Source organism: Schistocerca piceifrons, chromosome 4 (assembly GCF_021461385.2).
Source record: "Schistocerca piceifrons isolate TAMUIC-IGC-003096 chromosome 4, iqSchPice1.1, whole genome shotgun sequence".
Classification (NCBI taxonomy): domain Eukaryota; kingdom Metazoa; phylum Arthropoda; class Insecta; order Orthoptera; family Acrididae; genus Schistocerca; species Schistocerca piceifrons.
This window is the reverse complement of record NC_060141.1, coordinates 583,415,228-583,438,662: the sequence shown is the minus strand read 5'-3', so window position 1 is coordinate 583,438,662 and position 23,435 is coordinate 583,415,228. Positions and strand designations below refer to the sequence as shown.

General features: G+C 38.2%; 1 protein-coding gene across 1 annotated transcript in view; it reads left to right on the top strand.

Moving 5' to 3' along the window:
• The window catches only part of LOC124796447 (laminin subunit alpha), a 380,942-nt gene that overhangs the window by 209,678 nt on the left and 147,829 nt on the right, over nucleotides 1-23,435 (top strand). The window contains exons 29-35 of the mRNA XM_047260652.1: nucleotides 1,673-1,797; nucleotides 1,900-2,073; nucleotides 5,318-5,448; nucleotides 8,598-8,748; nucleotides 10,270-10,496; nucleotides 11,817-11,984; nucleotides 16,811-16,973. Coding sequence (XP_047116608.1) covers nucleotides 1,673-1,797; nucleotides 1,900-2,073; nucleotides 5,318-5,448; nucleotides 8,598-8,748; nucleotides 10,270-10,496; nucleotides 11,817-11,984; nucleotides 16,811-16,973 — 1,139 coding nt within the window. The remainder of the gene's footprint in view (nucleotides 1-1,672; nucleotides 1,798-1,899; nucleotides 2,074-5,317; nucleotides 5,449-8,597; nucleotides 8,749-10,269; nucleotides 10,497-11,816; nucleotides 11,985-16,810; nucleotides 16,974-23,435) is intronic.

Genomic DNA, 23,435 nt, shown 5'->3' with positions numbered 1-23,435 from the left:
ATGCTGGTGCCATCGTTGTTTGTTATCCATCTGGATGTTTATATACTTCGCACCTGGTGCCTCACACAGTATATGCCATTGAGCTTTACTTCTGGTACATATAAGTCATTCTTGTTTGTTGAAAATTGCACAATATAAGTTTTTGTAAGATCATGGTTAAGCTGATTACTGTGAACCAGTTGTAAGCCTATTCGGTGTTGGGTATGGATGGGTTTGGACTCCTTATTAGTATATTTGTTTCGTCAATAAACTTGTGTATTGTGTGTGTGTGTGTGTGTGTGTGAGAGAGAGAGAGAGAGAGAGAGAGAGAGAGAGAGAGAGAGAGAGAAAGAGAGAGAGAGAAAGTAACTTCAGAAGCCAGTGTGATTTTTCTGATGTGTCACTTGTGTCTATGCATGACTCAGCAATCATCTACAAGTGAATTAGTAGGTTTCCTCATTTTGCTCTTGTAAATGATATACACAGTTCACTTCAAATATATTAGCTTCTCTGTTGGCCTTTTACCTTTTGCTTGTAGCCAGTGGTGTATCCCACTGTGTGTGATGCACTGACATATAAAGTTGCATGTCCAACTGATGGTTAGCAAGGAAAGTGATAATTTTTAATGTTGTAATAAGAAGTGATATTATCTTAAGTGGCATCTGATTCTGAAGATTGCAGATTCGAATTACAGGTTGTCAATTGAACAAGTGATGGCCATACCTTTTAATCTGAAGCAAAAGTCTCCAATGTGAACAAAAGAAACAGTGATATTAAATAGGGTATCTTCAGTTAAATAATAAAGTATTTCCTTTTGTTCTAAAAGTGTCCTTGTTATATTTTCTTCAGACATAAATATGTCAAACAACATCTGGTTTGATCATGCCTACAAATTTAGAGTAACAAATTTGTGCAAGATGACCAATCAGTACAGCCTTCATATCCTGAGTGGTTAAGCAGCTCAACTATCCAGTAAAAAGAAGCCATGGAAAATTTGAAGGGTCTACAGTAATTTAAAATGTGTGTGTGTGGTGTCTTTGACAGATAACATCTCAATAATTTATCAGACTTGCAGCTAGCAGTTAATTTTATGATATATAATATTAAACTCATAATTAATGAGTGTTAACAATATTTCACATAGAATGATCACATTACAGGAAATCACATGTATGATAATGAGCAGGTGCAAATTAAAAATGTTTTTTCACCTACCGCTACATTTAAAGCTCCATTTTTTCTGATCTTAACCTTCATGATCACTTCATGATATATTTTTGGGAGGAAGTAGTAATTAAGTTGACCCTTCATAGAATATGTGGACTCAGTTTTAAGAGTAAGCGCGCCTCTATGATCCACAACATCTGTCTCATAGGGCTTGCTATGTGAATTAACTGAGTATCTCAATGACACTCTCCTGCTGGCTAAACAAAACTGTGTGAAATCCATAACTCTTTGAACAGCCTCTCTTTTGTATCTCACATGGGCACAAGAATGGTGTGTAGTATTCAGAAACTCAGTTAGTCCTGCAAGGTAAGGGTGTCACTCTGATTGTTTTGATTGGCTGTTATGACAAAAGTGGTTTGACTAATTCATAATAGGGTTTGTGTACTAAATTGCTTCACCATTGCACAAATTTGAAGTATTGTATCATATATCAGGGTAATATGTTCTACTTCTTTCTTTGTTGCAGCTTTGCAACAGGATGTGAAGTAAGTGCTGATGGTGAAGAAATTAGTTGTGACTGCATTCCTGGTTATTATGGAGCCAGATGTGAATACTGTGCTGCTGGTTATTTTGGAAGACCACAAGAAAGGGGCAAGTGGAACTTTTTTTTAAATTTTATAACATGGAATTGTCTTTGCTACTGTTTACTCCAATGAACAATGTATCACAATCTCTTTTTCTTACTTCATGTAGGTGAAACCTGCCAGCCTTGTTCATGCAGTGGTAACATCAACCCAGATGACCCTGGTGCATGTGATTCTATTACAGGGAAATGTCTTCGTTGCCTCAATAATACTTATGGAGAAGCTTGTAACTTGTGTGCACCAGGATTCTTTGGGGATGCAGTAGATCTAAAAGACTGTCGAAGTGAGTGTTTTATTTGGCTGGATATGGCATTTCTACATTTTGATCCAGAATGTAGATGAAATTCACTATCCACTAGAATGATACATTCAGGACTTTTAATTAACAAGTGGTTTTGATTTTATTTACCCATTGTCAGCTATGGCATAAGTATTGCAAAATTTGTGATTTTATTTCAAATGTTATAGGCTGCATTTAATTATACTGTTCTTTCCGAACTTAATACCATTAACTCAAGTGTAGTGTATCTGAGAAAATTGATGTTGAGATGTTGATTACCTATTAATTACTGTTCAGTGTTAATATTATTGCATTGAGGACAAGACTGAGAACTGATGTTATATACCCTTACTCTCTCAATAAAGGCCTAAGAGACTACCAATCTACATTAAATGATTTAGGGGGTGAATGATGATCAGGAATATATTACCCTCCTATCTCTAAATTCAGAAATAAAATCAGTGTGTAATTTACTAATGGTGACCAGAATAACAGTTACTTCGAATTTTATCTTACTACTAAATAGATAATATATGGCTACAGCAGTACTGTCTACTTACCAGCTGCCCCAACAGAGAAACAAAAAAACTGGAGGAAAATTGAGAGGCAACACAGTTAAGTAAGGTATATCTTTCTTCACTTAAATGTGTTCCCACTAATACGTGATTGTAACACAGTTTTTCACTATGAAGATGATGAAGGATGTGCATTTTACATGGACATCACAAAATGCAGTCATCTGTAGCGGCTCTTCAGGAACTATGGAACAGAAGGCATGAGTGCAAATGATGTTAGTGTCTACAAAAGACAACTCCAGTCTAAGAACACCAGAAATACACAAGATTCTGTGCTGTTGTGGAAAATCGTACATTAATGAGACACGTTGCACACTTAAAGACAGATCTGATGAACACAAGACGTCATACCAGACTAGTTGAGACCAAAAAATCTGCTGTTGCTGATTGCTGTATAGATATGGGACAAGGCAAGAGCTTCAAAGAGACAGAGATCCTCTAGTCTGCCTCTACCTGATGCAATTCCATCAATAAAGAAGGAGTTGAAATGTGTGTATCAAATGGTCCACTCAGGAGATGCATAAAATTTGAGCTTAGCAATGTGTGGGAACCAGTTTTGGCAGCACTAAGGCATTATTGGCCACAGAGGGAAACAAATTCAACAAGGTCACAATGATGGAAGTTCAAAGCAATGGCAGCTAGTTCGGGTACCAATAGCTTTCCCATATGCATTTGCTGGGTTTTGTAGATTGTGGATAGCCATTCCCACCTGTACACATGTTATCTGTGGCTCATTTTTCTGGCAGGGGACTGGATGTCAGTGTACCGTTGCAATGATGTTATCGCACCACCCTCCTGATGCCTGCAATTTTCTATCAAATGAGTGCATAATCTGGTGAGGTGCTACAGATTCCCACAGTTGCACCTGAAGATTACAAGCAGCCTAATTGAAGTACTGTGCAGTTACCACAACACCATCCAGCACAACAGCTGAGACCCTCACAAGTTGAAGTAATGAAACAAATTTGTTATGTTAATGATGAAGCTTTGTTCTTATTCCATATTCCTTAACTTTCTTATTCTGAAGCTAATTATATATCCACTGTTACTTGTTCCGGATGCAGTATCTTCACTTTGTTGGTGTAATAAATGTTACTCTCCTGTAACATTTACAAATTGTTGATTGATTATATATTTTCTTGCTTTCCAATTAACTCCTGCTTTCTACTTGTGAATCAGTAATCATATCCCTGACCTCATCAGATAACCATCTGGTCATGTATAACTTTCTTTCAAAACAAAAGTACCTTTTATTAGCAGAATTATTTTTTATTAGCCATTATACATGATCAGCTACAGATCAAGATACTCAAGCTAGCACAACAAAATGTCTTCTTCTAAATTACAAAACACACACACTGTTATTTATTAGTTATCCCCAACAAGCAACATATGAATTATTCTATGTTTGATGAAGGAGGAGAATTCCTTGCTTTACACCCATTCGAACTGTCTTGTCATTTTTATTTATTTTATTCTCCATTTGTAAAATATGATAAAGTTTTCTACTGACATACATTCTTTCTTCCTCAGCACCACACACATCTTTGTACACAAAAGTTTATTACTGAGGTTATGACCTAATGTTTTCCTATTATATCCTGCCTGTTGAAACTACCATATGAGCAAGCAGTTATATGTGTTGGAGAAGAAATACCCTTACTCTCAACACCCTCTCAGTTTTTACATTAAAATATATGATAGAAAATTTTTACCCTATTGCTAGTGATATAGAGTAGTGAAACTATATCTTCAAGACTTATTTCAGTGATATAAGAGAAAACAGTTACCACAAAGGCAAACTAGAACAGTAAAACTAACAGTTATGTGCAAGAAATTGGAAGGTCTGAAAGGCAGTAAAAAAGAAGGCAAAAAAAAAATTTCAGGGACTGGTAAAAGAGACTGACAAAAAGGAAAGGAATATTAGTAAGATGGGTACGGATAAAATAACTGAAATGTAAATACAAGAGAAATATATGAGGAAAATGTAAAGTGGAGGCAAATGTTCTTGTTAATTCAGACTGAGAGAAGTTCAGAGCAATCATTATAAGGCAGAATGGCTGAAATATAGTTATCTGTAAATACTAGAAGGCGCAACTTAAATGATGAAAATTACTGCAACCACTTGAGAAGGAAATGCCAGAGTCACAGAAATAAACAGATTATTTGTATGGAAAAGCAGCCACTCCCTTGTAGCTGATTGATGTGTGGGAAGTGGAAGCTGATAATGGCACAAAATAATGTTTCTGTGTGCCATATGTCAATCAGCTTCAGCTAAAAAATTGCTTCACTGCACATTTCTGTTTATTGTTGTCCTCCTAGAATGTACATTTTATAAAAATGTGTGTGATAAAAACATGTAAGATATTAGTAATATTGCATATGAGTAATCACAGCATTTAGATGCACCTCTGCAAAAGAGCAAAAGAAATAATGAAAGATGGTGAAAATGTCGTCTAATAAAATAAGTTACAGGTTATGCTAATATTTTCACATTTTTAGAACAGTTTACATTATCTTCAGCAACAAATTCGTAAAAAATGTCATTCACAATGCTATAATGGAGATATCTTTATCACTAGATGAAGTCTGCTGTAGATGTTGAAGTATTCGTGTGTGTCGTATGAATGACAATTTATAAAGCCTTTAAAGATTGGATATTTTTTCCACAGGTTGTGACTGTGATAAATGTGGAACAAAGGAGTGTGACAGTTTTACTGGGAAATGTGTATGCCATGAAAATGTAATAGGAGAAAAGTGTGAGAGTTGTGCTGCTGATCATTTTGGTTTTTCAACTTGTGAGGTATGCTATGTTGTTGTCTGTTTTATTTACTGTGGATACACAGAATAATGTTTAGTTACAAATTATCTTTTGTTACTTAATTGAAGTCCGCCCCATGAAATTGTGCGGCACATGTTGTTAACAGCAAATATGTGTGAGAAGTGCACCATTGTAGGGGCAGACTCATGCATTGCACAGGAAAATTCTAGTTAAATTGTTTTTCTTTTTTGATAGCAACTGAGAAAGTTATATGACAGAATGCAGAAACCCAATAATGGATATGGTGAATTTAGGCAAACCGAGGAAGAATCTTCAACGTCGCAGCTTGTCAGCAATCATTGGTTAATATGTTAAAAAACTAAAAACCTGCCTCGATTGCAAAAAAAGCACCTAGTGTTAAGTGTTAACCCAGGTTTCAGCGTAGATAACTACACCTTCTTCAGAACAACAACAAAACCCACAAGTGCCTAAGAAGACCTTTGTCAATGATTAAAAGAACACCATAGCTATACATTTATAAATGAAAAAGAAAAGGAAAACACAAACAGTACCTATGTACAAAGTCAAAACCACTACTTAACTTAATGGTGTACGCTCCACCTCACACTGGCCTATGTTCGATGGGCCATGACCCGCCATAAACTGCAGCTACAAACGGTCACTCACTTACAAGCCTGACCCGCTATGTATGCACATGTGCAAGACAAGGGAAGTTACTTGAATGCGCATGTGCATATGAATACGAGAAAGTTTATCCATGGGTCGGGGCTAAATAGCCCATATATTCCCAACTGTGGATCAATTTATATCAAAAAATGAAATTGATAGAACAAGAGATGAGCTAAAGAGCTAAATAGGAGATGAAACCTATAAATAACAGCACGCGGTTGCTTTTGCTAGTAAAGAAACTTATATATGAAGCTACCTATGACAACAGGAGGAGCGCTTAAAAACTATACCTAAAGCCAGTAGTTATCCTGGGGGGGTGGGGGGTCATGGCACATCGAACATAGGCTGGTGTGAGGTGGAGTGTAAACCATTAAGTTAAGTAGTGGTTTTGACTTTGTACATATGTACTGTTTGTGTTTTCCTTTTCTTTCTCGTTTATAAATGTATAGCTATGGTGTTCTTTTAATCATTGACAAAGGTCTACTTAGGCACTTGTGGGTTTTATTGTTGTTCTGAAGAAGGTGTAGTTATCTACGCCGAAACCTGGGTTAACACTTAACACTAGGTGCTTTTTTCGCAATCGAGGCAGTATTATAGTTTTTTAATAAACAAACCGAGAAAGTCACAGAAAAAATGCAGGTGCAATTAATTTAGGCACAGATGGATGATTATTGAAGACAGATCTATGAGGAAACATAGTTTAGTGTGTAAAACCTATCAACATAAAAGCAATTAAAAAAAACAAAGTTTCAAGGTCTCCTTGGAGTGATCATTGCTGAAATCATCTTCATGAAGTACAATTTGTTTGGATAAAGAATTAGAGAGAATTTGATACTGATTGACTGTTGATTTTGTTAAGTAATGGAGATAGATCTAGTCATACAGGAACTGAAATAATATAAACACCAGTCTGTCTGATGAATTTGAGGGGGGGGGGGGGGGGGGGAGATGCAACAGTAAAGAAGAGTTATAATTATAGGTGTCTTGCAGACTGTCTTGCTGGTTTATCTTTGAACTAGAAATAAAATTCTTTCATCAGGTAAGGGCATTTTTTGGGCATTTGAGTGGAAGATAAAGATAATTGTTTTAATAGTTGCTGGAATCCTTTAACCATGTTGTAAAGTGCATGATGGCAAAGAAAATTTACAATTCATTTGTCTGCTATGGGATACGTGTTATATGAAATCAAAGTAGATATAATGAGAAAGAAATTTTTTGTGAGCAATCAGTACATGTAGAAATTTGGCAACTCTTCTGGTGGTAATATGGCAATCAGAAACAGAGAGCTATGTGACAAGGATTCCTGAAATATGGATAGCTTGCAGATTATATAGTGTGTCTCCACAACTGAGCAATCAGTTGCTAAGCTGTCACATGAAAGGTCTGTATTTGATCTTCAGTACTAATGGCCAGCAGTATAGTGTACTCATCAACTGCTTCTTGAGCACTGCCATCTAGCAGCACTTTAAGAAGAGAATGAAGCTGCATTGTGTGATCACTGGGCTTGATCTCACAGTTGTGTAATTTAATAAGTTTGTAAATTGTATGCATCATAGGGAAGGTGAGTGGAAGAAGTATTTGTAGAAGTTCAGTGTGCTCTGTTTTGCAGAAATAACTTGTAATCTGTAGTGCTTCTTCTGTGTAAACTTCATTCACAACAAACATCACAAAAACCCTTATGAAAGTACTGTATCTTGTAACAATAAGTGTTTGTAATGATACAAGTGAAAAAATTACTCAGCTGTCAGAAGCAAGATTAATTGTAAAATATACATCTCAGTCATAATGTCTCCACACTTGGATGTAGACTATAAATTCATTATAAATGCCTAATCTTTTCCTGCATACTGTGTGTTTTCTGATCCAGTATTTGGTGTGGTGTTCTCCTTATTTGGTGCCATTTTGTTCTCCTGTTGCTTGTCATAATACTGCCAGTCATTTAGCTATTTATTTGTCTACTGAATTTTAAAGTTATATTAGACATATCAGCATAATACAATAATAAAACATAAATAAAAGCTGACAAATATCCAGGCATATAATTACTTAGAGGTCATTTAATTCCAAAACTATTCTTCCACTATTTATTCGCATTTCATTGCAAGTCACTGCACATGGTGCACTCATTGCACACTCTACACACACATTCTTTTGGCTAACATGAGGAGCATTATGATGACTTTGCCTCTCACTACATTCATTGGCCATTCTCATTTGTCTGAGCCAACATGCCTCCATTATGGTGGCGATGCTGACCTCAGGACAATGAAAAAGGAGGTTAGCATTTTCCATTACAAATCTTGGCCCTACTATTTTCCAATAAAATGGATTGTACTGTAGAAGTATGTTGTGGAATTCAGAGATGCTTTATTTCTTTTTTTGATTTTTTGCCAACTCTGACATTTTGTTGAAAAGTGAAATATTGCATAGTCTCCTTTAGGTTTAGTTTTTACCATGCTATTTTAAGAGCCCATCATTAATTTTAAATTTGTCTGTTCAAGGGTTGCAGAGCATGTGACTGTCAAGAAGCATCAGAGAGTACTCAGTGTGATGATGTATCTGGTGCCTGCCGTTGCAGTCCCGGAGTCAGTGGAAGAACATGTGACCACTGCACCCCTGGTTTCTGGAACTATTCAGCATCTGGATGCATTTGTAAGCTGAATGTTACCTTTATTTCAGTCATATCAAAATGTAAAACTAAAATGATCCAGAAGAAAACTCTAAAGGCTGTTTATAAATCTGCTGTTTATTGGTCAGTAGCATTTATTTATCCATAGACTACGTACAGATTTATATAATTTCTTATCTACTCATCATCCAGTATTCACTTTGTAGCAATAAAATAAACACTTACGGTTTTGGAATGCAGTTTTAAAAATAGTAAAATAATTGATTAAGGGTACTTTGCTATTTATTTTGTTAGTCATATTTCACATACTCCAGGAATGGAGTTTTAATTTCATAAGCTTAGATGTGTAATCAATTTGTTTGTGTGTTATATTATTCTGAGGTCATATTTCAGCACTTAGTGGGGAAAAGACAATTACTTAACTTGACTGAAGCATGTTTATGTACAAGATGTTTCAGACCTACTGTTTAGGCACTTTTTGTTGGAAACATCGCTTGTATTCTTTTTGGGTAAAATACATCTTTGGTAAAACCAATAAGGGCAAGTAGAATGGTGAACAACTTGAGAGCCTGTAGAAATTACATATTGGCAACAGTATTGCCTAGCAGTGTTGCTGGTGTCATGAATTGCAATCACATGATCAGCAACATTGCTGGACACTGTTGTGTGCAATGTTTGCAGCAATACATTTCTGGGCCAAAAGTGTTTACACACAGGCCCTGATATTCCTGGAAAATGGATGAAAACAAACTACTGGATGTGAGGGTGTCCCTCCTGCTTTTGCATTTCACAAAAAACCAATTGGTGATCAACCTTTGGTTTTTGACTACTTACTATTCATACAGAAGTGTGATATACCTATTCAAGTTAACACTTATCACTGATAATACATCTTTATTATATTCTTATTGGATCTTCAGTCAGTCAAAATAGTTGTCTTGACACTATATATCAGTGGACCACCATTTTAAGGTGAGAACTCTGTTCACTAAGTCTCTCTGGAAATTGATTGAGGGTGTTGGGTTTAATTGCTAGTCTGAGATGAAGAGGATGACACAGGTCTAGGAAGTCATTGTAGGCTGTGTATAACCAATAAGAAAACAGATTGGAGTGATGAAGGAAGGGGTAAATGGAAAAACTACAGAAAAATATAATAACAGTAATTCAAGTTTCTGAGTTTATTATGTTTAGGGGATACAGAAGGATGAAAAAAAGAAAAAAGAAAAATGTGGAAGTTCTAATAGAAAAGTCATTCAGACTAAACATTAAACAGAGGTATTCTGAGTAGGAAAGTCTCTGCAGCCTTCTTGTTTGGCTGATACATTTTCCTTAACTGTGGGTTCTATAACCTTCAGTTTTTAAGTTTTTCTAACTTTAACTTTTTCACTGTTTCCACCTTTTTTCTTGCTCTGTATCTTTCCTGATAAATGAAGTCTTCAAAATTTTGGTATTTTGCCTTCATTTTTGTGTCACAGTACAAGCTGTTTCCACATTTAAAAAAATGTGGTTTTGGAAATGCTAATATCAGATGCCTTACATTGCAGCATGTGGATGCAACACTGAATATTCTGTTGGTTTTGGATGTGATCCACTGACAGGACAGTGCCAGTGTTTACCTGGTGTAATAGGAGAAAAGTGTGACCAGTGCCGATATCGCTGGGTTCTTATTGAAAATCAAGGGTGCTTTGAGTGTGACAGCTGCATCCATAATCTACTAGATGTAACAGACCACCTGACTGAAGTTATAGAGCCATATGTTATAGAATTTGAGGTTAGTCTTACAAAAGTTACACAAATTGTTAATAAGAAGAGTATGTAAAATTCTAGAGGTTCACAATATATCATTACAAATCTTAAACTGTGAGTGATGTTCAGTTATAATGTGTGTTCATCCATGCCTTTTCCAACTAATGTATTTTTTATAAGCTTTCACTTTTAAGAAAGAATCATTTGATTTTGAGAGATTAGTCAGAATATGATTTTGCATCACTGAAAAGCTTTTTCACTGTACAAAGTATTGTTAATATTAGCGTTAGACTTTCTTTGTCATTGTTCTGGTTCAGACTCTATAGTTTGAGTTTTAAGAAGAAATTCCTTGTTTCATTTGCATTCTACCACTTCAAATTTTTCTATCTTTTCTGGATGTCACATCTGCATTGATTTTTAGTTACTTATAATAAAATTTTATCTTATCTGCAATTAAGGCTTAGCCATTCTTGAGATGTATGCTTTGTCCACCATGGTCCATTAATATTTCCTTTGTGTCTGCTCTATATTTCCTATATGTATTTGATTATTAGGTGCACCTGATTCATAGTAATTGTATATTTTTGCTATAGTCATTGATGCCTCATATGTAATCACAATTTGAATCATAGTTTGCTACATTCCTACCTTCAGTGATAAAATTTGCTAGCAATCTGCAGTTTGTCTGTCTGTTTGCATTCATCTTCAAAACTTCACCCATATATCCTCTGTAATTAATATATACCTGACAATTCATCTTACACTGTCGGCATGTGTCTTCTTGCTTTATGACTGTTTACAGATTCTGTACACTAACATCTTACTGATACTGTACTTCATTTATAAGATGTGTTGAATATATTGTTATTGTGGAAAATATGTACATTCAAACTGCAAACTTGATGGTCATAGTTGCATTAACTTTTTTGACTGATCAGTTTCTCATTACAGTATCTTCAGGAAACATTAACAAGAGGAGGTCCCATGTCTCTTTGCCATCCACCTATGATATATAAATCAATGTAAAGTTGTGATCTACTGTGAGAGAGTTTTGGACCTGCTTCCATTAACATTACCTAAAGAGGGTGTAAAGTGGAACTGATTGCAGGCTAAAAAGTTTTCATGTGTGATTGTGTTTGTGTGGTGTGCAGTAAAATACTATCTTGGGAAAAATGTTGCTATTTAAACTCATTATGTTGTAATACGATGTGTCAAAATAATTTTCATAGCAAAACGTGAAAAAATTAAACTTTAATGTCTTGTATCTGCCATTTGTATAATTAATAGAAGATGCTATATGTGAATGAAAGAACATTGAAATATTATTTTAATTTGTATGTTACAGTCAGCTGCAGCAAGTTTCTTCACAACACAGAGACTTGTTTATATTAACAGTACTGCTAGCCAACTTGCACCTAATGTCAGTCTGCTTGATCCTGGTCAAGTTGATCTTACACCACACACTCATGAGGTTGAGAGTTTGGAGCAGGATGTAAGAAATCTTAACAGAAGAGTAAGTAACTTATTTTTACAATGTACAGGAGTCTTGTTGTTTATATTTATAGTATTGGCTTACAGTCTATTCTACATGTACCCATGAAAGTATTTCAAGAATTTAAGTAGCATTACATTTAATTTTACTATTAATCAAAAAGTTGTACGACAATGACACCCAAGAAGACAAATGTAAGATTGGTCATGAGGAGCAATTTTATCTGACACACTGTAGGCAACTGTCAACTGTAGATTTTTCTGGGAGAAATATCATAATATTTTGTGAGGAAAGGATTTACAGATATTAGTATGGCCGTCAGGACAAAAAGTACAATTATTTGTGTTCCCAATTCTTGTTAATATCATTCTTGTTCCCAATAAACTCTACTACTATCTTCCATACTATTACTGTTCTCAATATCTTCTTTTAACATTCTCTTATCCATTGCAGGAATGGAACTTTTGTAAGCTTCTATTTCTGTAACTTGACAATATTATGAAAAGAATGGATAATAACTCAGCTATATAGAGATGTTAAGTTGCAGACAGACACAACAAAAAGACTGTAATGTGTTTGAGCATTCACATACACATTACCACTGTCTTTGCCCAAAGAGGCAGGACTGCAAGCAGTTTTGCCTGATGGGAAAAGCAATCTGTGTCTCGTGGGGGTAAGGAGGAGGGGGAGGGATAACAGGGTAGGGTTGGGGTAGGGTGTAGTGCTGCTTGTGGGAGGATGTGGTGGGAAAAAGGTAGGGCTGCTAGATGCAGTCAGATGATTTGTGGGGTGTGGGGAACATAGAAGTAGAGGACTAGTGGGTGCGCCATTCCCGCTCACGCCGCGGAGAGTACACGTTAGCTCGTTGTCGCTGTTGCTACTCGTGATGTCGGGACGCGGAAGTGGACGCAAAGCTGCTGCCTTGGCGGAGTTGCTGCTCACGTTAGCAGGACCAGCCGGGAAGAAGAAGAAGAAGTCTACACCGCAGTGCTTTCGCTGCCAAAAGCTTGGCCACGTTGCCAAGCAATGCAGCGGAGTAGTCGCGTGCTTGAAGTGTGCGCAAGCACACGACACACGTGACTGCAAGAAGCCGAAGGACGCCCCCTGCACTTGCGCCAACTGCGGCGGCGCTCACGCGGCAAATGCCCGTTCATGCGCCTACAGAAGGAACTGGCGGGGACCGGCGAAGAAGACCCAGAAGCAAGTGACCACCACACACGAAGAGGTGGTCACTTGCACAGAAGACGACGTGACCAGGCGCCTTAACGGCGCAGTGGAGGAAGCCATGTCCGCCTTCAAATCCGCCATGGCGGAAGAGAGGGCGGCCATGCTGGCGGAACTGGGCGAGGCTCGCCGTCAGATCGCTGAGCTGACGCGGGAGCTTCGCTCAGCCAAAGCAGATTCCGCCACAGCAGTCGACGCCGCCAGCCAGACGACTCCTCCACGAGAGAAGAAGTTCGCGACGGTGGCCACGCAGACCGACGTGCCTGCCGAAGGGGAGGCAACACTGCCCAAGACGGACGCAGAAGCAGAAGCGCAAGAAGAATGGTGGGAAGAAGTCCCATTCCTCCCGCTTCCCGACATGTACAGCGCAAGCACTGTGACGCAGAAGCTAGCTGCATCGCTTCGCGATGGTACATATCCCCACCACGACAACCCTTATCCTTTCGTTCCTCCTAACCTTTCTAAACCTTCACCCCCACACCAACCAGTTGCGTACCCAGAAGGCCTCGTTGGTCTTTCTAGGGAGGATTACGAACTAATCAATTCCTTCCCTATATTCACTGAGTGGCAAATGCGCTACGTCATCTTCGCTCTGGTCCACGGAGAGTACGAGAGAGCAGGATACACCATATCCACTATCCCAACCGAGGGAGAGCCCTCAAGTAAGAAGAAGAAGAAGAAAAGCCGTCATATCGACAAAGTCAAGAAATAGGACATCGGCAATTCCTTGCCAGTTGAGAAAAACCTATTAGTAAAGAAAGAAGATTCAAGAGTCCCAGGGGAGTAAAGGCCAACAGGCCACAAACTTCCACCTGAACCTCCTCAAAGTGAGGAAGTCAGAAAAGGAGCAGCAGGCAGTGGGTGCGCTGGTGGAATAGAAGGCTGTATAGTGCTGGAGTGGGAGCAGGGAAGGAAACAGGATATATTACAGGGAGAATTCCTACCCCCACAATTCAGAAAAGATGGTGTTGGTAGGAAGGATCCAGATGGTACAGGCTGTGGAGCAGTCATTGAAGTGTAACTTGTTTGTTGGGCAGCATGTTCAGCAACTCTGTGATCCAACTATCTCTTGGCCACAGTTTGTAAGTGACCATTCATGCAGGTAGACAGCTTGTCAGTTGTCATGCCTACAGATAGCCCTGCTATTGATGGGATAGATGATACCTGTGGTCGAACTGGAGTAGGTGGTCGTGGGTGGATGTATGGAACAGGGGACATGTCTTACGTCTAGGTCTGTTGCAGGGATATGAGCTATGAGGCAAGGGATTGGAAGCATGAGTAGAGTAGGGTTGGACAAGGATATTGTGTAGGTTCGATGGGTGGTGGAATACCACTGTGGTAGGAGTAGGAAGGATACTGGGTGGGATTCCTCATTGCAGGGCATGATGAGAAGTAGTCGAAACCCCAGCAGAGAATGGGATTAGTTGCTCCAGTCATGGCTGGTACTAAGTAACAAGGGGAGTGGTCCTTTGTGACCAGACAGTGGGTTTGTTGCAGGTGGTAGGTGACTGGAGAGACAGGGGACAGGGAATGGGAGATCTGTTTCTGTACAAGGTTGTGACAGTAATTTCGATCTTTGAAGGCCTCAGGGAGAACACTGTATCATATGGGATACCTTTGTTGAACTAAACATTTTATTAAAAATACTTCAGTGACTGCTTGTATGCCACAAAATAAATATTCTTCTTAACAAAACATTGTTTCATGCTGAATGTAAGTGCGTAATGACAGTGCTACCAGCTACATGCAATACATGCTGTTGAGTTGTTTGACATTGCAGTGCAATATTTAGAGATGAACTGCTCATCAGTACAGATGTGAGACCCGCAGGTGGCTAGGCTGTACGGAAAAGACTTCTTGGTATGGAATATGTGGCAGCTATTGAAGAGTAGGTATTGCTGATGGTTGGTAGATTTGATATGGATGGAGTACTAATTAGCCATCTTTTAGATGGAAGGTGGCTTATTGGGTTAAGACACATGATATTGGCTGCTTTCTCTTTACCTTTGCGACAACAGGGGGAAATTTACATTTATCCTTAGAATAATATTCATATGTATGTCCATTTATGTGAAAGAATAGTAACTGAAGAAAAAAGTTTGCTCACTTTCACTTTTCTTATAAAAATGAAAAAAAAAGGTATGTGGCTTGCAAATTTTCTGGGTGTGGTACTTCCTATGACCCTTATGATTCTTTTGTGTATTCTGAATAGCTTAATGCTGTTTGGAGAAGCTCTGCAGAAAGTGACTGTTCTTCAGACATGACTGAACATTTGCATAGTAACACTTTCTAAGCAGTCTTTGCTGCAGCAGTTTTCAAGGATCCTTATCATATAGCAGAATGTGCTCAATTTTTTGATGAGGTTGTCAATATTACTTCCCCACCTGACATTATCCTGGATCAGGAGCCCGAAAAACATTGTAAGGTCAAGCTCCATTCTCAGCTTTATTTGACAACTGGATGCTTATAGTTTGTGGAACCTTTTCCTTGACACTATCTAAGTTGTGTGCACAGTATTTCCTTCATTTATGAGTAGATTATTGTGTGTGAACCAATCTACCATACTATCTATTGCCTTTGTTATGTTTTCTAGTAGTAAGTTTTATGCTTTTGCACTGATGAGAAATCTTACGTCATCAGCAAAGCGATAAGTATTTTTACAATGCATGTTTGTTTGTAGGTCACTTACAAACATATAAGCAGGAAAAGCACTGGTTCCAGTTCTGATCCTTGGGGAATAATATTTCATCACTTGGTAATCTGAGTAATGGTTTGTAATTTTGTTGCATTCAGTGTTTTGTATTGCCACTGTTTATGTCTGCCAATGTATGACCTGACCCAGTCAGCAGGTGTGTCTCTCATGCCTATTTGATTTAATTTCTGTAGTTGTGTCTCATGATCTGTGATATTGAATAACATCAATAAGTCAAGGCCTACACCAGTAATATGTTCACTATTCTCCACTTTGTGGCAAATTTTACTCGGGAATTCATAGATAGCAGTGCTGGTACAGTTGTTCTTTTTAAACCTCTGTTGCATTCAGGACATAATTTGGTATTTTTGCATAAAACATGTAAGGCTTTAATGAAAGACTTTCTCTAGAATTTTTGAGACAGGCGACAGGGCAGTTTGCTTGTAATTGCCAAAGTCTTCTGTGTTTCCATTCTTTTGTACATTGGATTTAATTTGGCAATTTTTAGACAAGAAGGGAACGTCCCTGTTCTCTCACTCAGTCATTGATTTACATGTTCTAGTACAGTTTTGTCTCTGGAAGATCTGTTGGTCACATTGCTTTTTGTGCCGATTTTACAGTTTAGCAATAAATATTGATATTATTCAGTAAACTCTATGTGTATCTGCATGTTTCACTGTTTTTTCCATAGCATTGTCCACTGTATTATTTTATGTTATACTGTGATCTTAACTGCTCTGACAGACCTATCCATAATCTGTGTTAATCCAGTGAGGACTGACTTACATTGTTCAACAAATTTTGCATTTCTTAAAATATTTCAGTGTTTTTCTCATCTTAAAATATTTGTGTAGTGTACCCCAAAGAGTTGCATGGTTGTGTTCTTAACATATTTAAAAATGTGGTCACCTATGTATGATTTCAATTTCAGACTGAATATGCTGTTGAGAATGCAGAACAATGTGAGCCTGATGCACTGAAAGTGCAACAAGAAGCAGTTGAAGTGGATCACATAATTCAACTTGTTGTTGATGAAGCAGAGACAATATTAAGTGAAGTCAGTGAGCTTGCATTGAGTTTGGACTCTGGAACTGGTAAGACCAACATTATAGTAACATATTTCAGTGACTTTTTGTATTAATGTTTGATACTGCAGCAAGTATAAAAACCCATTGACTATTTAGCTGCTTCATCAAGTGCAGTTGTATTACTTGTTTTGTCTGAAGGAAAGACTGAGTTTAATGTCTGATTGTACACCAATATTAAGGTCATCAGAGAAAGTGAACTAGCCAGCACAAGAGTTTGGGAGCCACTTTACCATGATATTATTAAAGAAATCATCATAACATTTATTTGAAGTGATTTGGTGGGCTCACAGGAAATCTAAATTAGGATGATCAGATAAGTATTGGAATACCACTTCACCCAAATATGCATCCACTCTCATCTTTGTAGACCTATAGTATTTAAAAGTAGGTACTAATGTTTGATACTGCAGCAAGTATAAAAACCCATTGACTATTTAGCTGCTTCATCAAGTGCAGTTGTATTACTTGTTTTGTCTGAAGGAAAGACTGAGTTTAATGTCTGATTGTACACCAATATTAAGGTCATCAGAGAAAGTGAACTAGCCAGCACAAGAGTTTGGGAGCCACTTTACCATGATATTATTAAAGAAATCATCATAACATTTATTTGAAGTGATTTGGTGGGCTCACAGGAAATCTAAATTAGGATGATCAGATAAGTATTGGAATACCACTTCACCCAAATATGCATCCACTCTCATCTTTGTAGACCTATAGTATTTAAAAGTAGGTACTAATGTTTGATACTGCAGCAAGTATAAAAACCCATTGACTATTTAGCTGCTTCATCAAGTGCAGTTGTATTACTTGTTTTGTCTGAAGGAAAGACTGAGTTTAATGTCTGATTGTACACTAATATTAAGGTCATCAGAGAAAGTGAACTAGCCAGCACAAGAGTTTGGGAGCCACTTTACCATGATATTATTAAAGAAATCATCATAACATTTATTTGAAGTGATTTGGTGGGCTCACAGGAAATCTAAATTAGGATGATCAGATAAGTATTGGAATACCACTTCACCCAAATATGCATCCACTCTCATCTTTGTAGACCTATAGTATTTAAAAGTAGAGAAAGAACTTTTTTTTATCACCTATGAGGCAACGGTGAAAGGCAGTTTGAAACAAATTAAGCAGATCATTTGGTTAAAACTAGACTGGTCCATTCCTAAATCTGTGCATTGTGTTTATGGAATGAGAATTTAATAATTTTTTCTGGTTATGCGATGGGAATTTAACTTCTGTTGTTGCATATTTGCTAGGACAGTAGTACTGATAAAGTGACATATCCAGATAGGATACAATATTTATTGCTTAACACCAAGGAATAACTAACTACTGCAAAACCAAAGAGTAAACATTGAACTTACCACTGCTATGAAAAGGATAGTTGCTACTCACCATATAGTGCAGATGTTGAGTCGCCGATAGGCACAACAAAAAGACTGTCAGAAAATGAGCTTCTGGCCAACAAGGCCTTTGTCAAAAATAGACAACACACACACACACACACACACACACACACACACACACACACACACACACACACACACACACAAATGCCAGTTCCCACACATATGAGTGTGTGTGTGTGTGTGTGTGTGTGTGTGTGTGTGCGTGTGTGTGTGTGTGTGCTGTCACTATAATCATCACTGCAATGCCTGATCACTACATACTTCCCTACTGATGTCAACGATATTTGGTTTTGATGCGAATGGGGTGTCCTGCTCGCATGATCACATGCTTTGTGGGCCTGGTACAGTATTTCATGAACTCACGTTTGCACGTTTGTTGCATGTTGTGGTGGAGACATGCCTTCTGCAGTATTCAAAAGTTTGTCATTGGTTTGTAGCTGAGGGTGAGGTATTCTGAGTAGGCAGATTATCTGCGTTGCCCGTGCCAATGAGTGAGCCGCAAAATGTAGGCTTCAGGTGATCCATGGCAATTGTAATGGGCATACCCATAAAATCAATCCTAAAGACTTGGTCACATGTTACTAGGTCCTTGGAAATGAAAAGCTGATAATGAAGTTGGCCTTGCAATACTACAGGGTGAGTTACCGGGAGATAAAGCCCAATGCATCAACATGGTCACTAGGTGTGTTCTTGAAGAATTTGAATTTGCCAGGTACTCGTATTTACTGTGTCTGTGGTAGCAGAGGTGAATGATATTACTCAATCTGGTCCCCCCCCCCTCCCTTTTTGTGGGTGGAGGGGAACTAATAAACAAAAACATCGCTGATGTTGACAAAGTAGTCAAACAAAACATCATTTTAGTAAGAAACACTTCAGATCTTATAACAGAAGAGTAACAAAATAAAATATTTTCCTCATGAGTCACTCACTCAAGAAAGCCCACCAAAGAAAAGACGGAACCAAAGCTATGAAAGAGTGGTTGGCACAGCATTATGACAAAGCTGTCCAGGGAGACCAGACCACCATTACACAACACTCTTGAGTCACAGTCCGAAACTACCACTCCTGGAATCCGGGACTACCAGCAGATGAGATGCATGGATGTTGCAGCCAGGGTGGTAGATCCCCACAAGTCCAGGCAGCATGTCGAACAGCCTCCTGGCTGGCAGTGTGCTGGCTTATAAGGCCAGTTGGCAGATGGATCTTCTGGGACTATTTGCAATCACATGAGTGAGACAGGAAAATAGTCCACTTGTTGATTGCAGCCTCTGGTGCTGCTATCGATCTGTGATGCCCTGGCGGCCATTGGCTGAGACCTGACACTGTGTTTTTGTCTCCAGCAGCGGCCTTGATTGTACCTTAAATGTCTGTTTTTGTTTCACTTGCTGTGATGAAGGCAACCCAAATCTCTGTTCTGCCATGTGGGATGCCGATGTTGCAGGCAGACGGGACAGATGCTACAATATTGTTTGGTCATATATCAGATCAGCTATTGTAGTCTTGAGGTCTTATTTAAGGGATGCATGAGGACCAAGAAGCATGATGGTTAATACTTCCATCCATGAGTTGGACATCTTAATGCTGCCTTCAGTTGCTGGTGCAGTGTGGTAAGCTATAGTGTGGATAAGGTTTGTGCCTAACAGAGTGGTAAGTACTTTAAACAAATATGACTCAAATTAGCAGCTGTGATCTGTGGTGACATGAAGAGGCATGCCGAAATGGGCCATCCATCCTTGAAAGAAAGTGGATGCCTCTGTTTCAGTGGTTATATTAATCATACAGAAGGCTTCTTGCTAACATGAAAAGTTTTTGATGGCCATGAAACAATAGGTCAAACCTTCAATGGTGGTAATGGTCCAATTATGTCTAAATGGACGTGCCTGAATCACTGATTAGGTGGGACTAATGTACCAAGTGATGCTTTGACATGTCAAGTGATTTTATTCCTCTGGCAAGCAATGCACTGTGATATGAATAGCTTGCAGTTCTTGTTCATACACAGCCACATAAAAGCATGCTTCACAATAGTCACTGTGCCGCTGATCCCCCGATACACCAAGCTCGGCAATAATGCCATGGCTCGATGTCGAAACTGCAGGGGAATAAACAGTTGCATCTTTGCCATTAAAACATCACAATATATCTGTATGCAGGAAAGAGGCAGGTCATAGGAGAGATGACTCTACATCTGCAAGAGACAAAAGGAGTACAGAGAGTAGAGCAAAAAGAAATCTAGAAAGAGGGAGCGGGGGAAGGGAGGGGGCAGAAGCAGAAGAAGGTGAGATGTAGATGTGGACTTGCTACTGCCTTCTACAATCACATCTGACTGACACACAAAACAAAATTCATGACCACTCAGTCCACTTCATTACTTTCATTACCATCTGTTCATTTTCATTATTTTTATGAATTTCATGACCGATAGACACACTGGCTTTCACACACAGACATGGACTTTCCTTCAGTTTGCTCAACATCTTGTAGCAGAGTGGCAATAACGAGATCAGACACTGTGCAACTCTGCAGACTCCTGCAGTGTGCTAAATGGAATATGGAAATGAGCATTTATAGATTTCTGCTGCTCAACTGTCATTTTTCTAGTCTATGGCTTTGTTGTACATGTTGAGTTACAATAATTTCACAGTAAATGCAAAAATGTTTCATCTGTGGCTGACAAGATGTGCCTTGTTCTCAATGTTCATTTTAGCAGAATTGTCAGATAACTAGCACAATACTTTCCTGTAAAAACATGCAGTATCATTCACCAGTAGCAGGTCATTGGAATAAGAGGGGCCCTACAATTTTTGAACAAATATAAAAAGTTATTACAACACAAATACACAATGTACAAAAAACTGAGTGGGAATTCTAAGAGATTGCAGAGATCTGTTGAAGATATGCAATTACAGTATTTACATGAGACTTTAATCAAATGGAATTTTTTAAAGTTTTTACAATCATCTATAGAAGCCCAACTGAGAAGTAGGGGCTAAGTTCTTTCCCGCAATAGATTGCTCACCAATCTACGATTAGTTATTTTCCAAAATATTTTGATGGAACTCAAGGGAGACTTCACACTACTTGATCAGTTTCAATTCTAGTTTGCTTTCTAAGCCTACAGAGTTTAGAATTACTCTTCGTTCCCACCGAAAGCTGTTTACCTACTTCCTGTTACTTATTTATCCCATTCTCACCATGAAGGAACTTTTGAAATTATAATAGCTAGAGATTCAAATCTCGTTTTTACATGTTTATTGGCTCATTCATTTGTATTTTGCTTTTATTATTTAAGCTCTTCTTTATGCATTACAATTTGAATTTCTCAAAATATTCCTTTGTATTAAGTTTAGTTTGGCTGTTTTATTTCTTTGTAAAAGACCACTGAAAATATTTTATCTTACTCATACAATTAAAATGAAGTTACATAAATATTCAGGTATGTGTATCAACAAAATGTGATTAATGATGCAGTCATTGGGCATTGCAGTGATGATTGTAGTGACAGCGCACAATGTTTGAAGTATTTATGGTCATTGATAAGTTCGGTGATATATGTTTACTCATTGAGTTTGTATTCGTTAGTCACTCCTTGGTCTTCAATAACAAACAATGTATGCCAGCTGGGTATGTCACTTTATGAGCACTACTGACCTAATATAGCACAAATATCCAACATTACTGTTGACCCCAACATGATCAGAAGATGTAATGTGATCAGAAGCAACTGCACTGTTTCAACAACTTGACATATGTAAAACAACCAAGTCAGTTGTGTTGTGCTGCTCATGTCTTTCAGGTCCTGTTGTCATATCCCCTTCTCAAACACAGCACCTGCGATCAAGCTGTCTATAGGCAAAATAATCTGCAGAGTTTCCATTAAACCCCACTGTTCTGGCAGAAAAACCCTGTTCTATGGTTCGAACATTTAGGAAGTCAGTTTGTGTTAGCACAGTGACAGCAGATGAGACTAAGTACAGGTACATTATCCCAGCACTGAACAAGGACATGGCTATGGAGATATAAGAGAATGGTCGAAAATGGTGATCGGATGCTTTTATAGACCACCTGGGTCAGCATCTGTAGTTGTAGAGCGCTTCAGACAGAACTTGCAGAATATCATTAGAACTTTTCCCGGTATAGACTGGGAGAATTATGCTATCAAAACTGGTGCCAGAGGCAGGGTATTGTGTGGCATTGTTCTGGATATCCGAAAATTACCTTGAGCAGATAGTTTGAGGACCAACTCGTGAGGGTAATATCTTAGACCTCCTGGCAACAAACAGACCTGAACTTATCGAAATCAGTTAACATAGAGGAAGGTATCAGTGATCATAAGGCTGTGACAGCATCTATGACAACAGGTCCTACAAGGAACATTAAGAAAGGTAGGAAGATATATTTGCTCAGCAAGGGTGACAGGATACAAATTTCAGAATATCTCAGCAGTCAGCATAAAATATTCAGTGATGAGGACGAAGATGTGGAGAACAAATGGAAAAAATTCAAAGGCATCTTTCAATATGCCCTACACAAATAAGTCCCGAGTAAGGTTTTAAGGGATGGGAAAGATCCACCATGGTTTAACAGCCGTGTTAGAAGAGCGCTACATAAACAAAGAGCACTTCATCTCAGATTCAAGAGAAGTAAAACCCTAGCTGACAAACAAAAGCTGAACGAAGTGAAAATGAGCGTAAGGAGAGCAATGGAGAAGCGTTCAATGATTTTGAAGGTAAGACGTTGTCAACCGACCTGAGTAAAAACACTAAGAGATTTTGGTCATATGTAAAATCAGTAAGTCGGTCAAAATCATCTACTCATTCTCTCAGCAACCACACCAGCACCGAAAATGGAAGATAACAGAGAGAAGGCTGAAATACTGAATTCAGTCTTCCGAAGTTGTTTCAGCGCGGAAGATCGTAACACTGTCCTTCCTTTCAATCGGCGTGCAAACATCGAAATGGCAGATATTGAGATAACCATCGCACCATTGAAAAGCAGCTGCAATCGCTTAGTAGTGGAAAGGCTTCAGGACCAGATGAGATACCTATAAGAT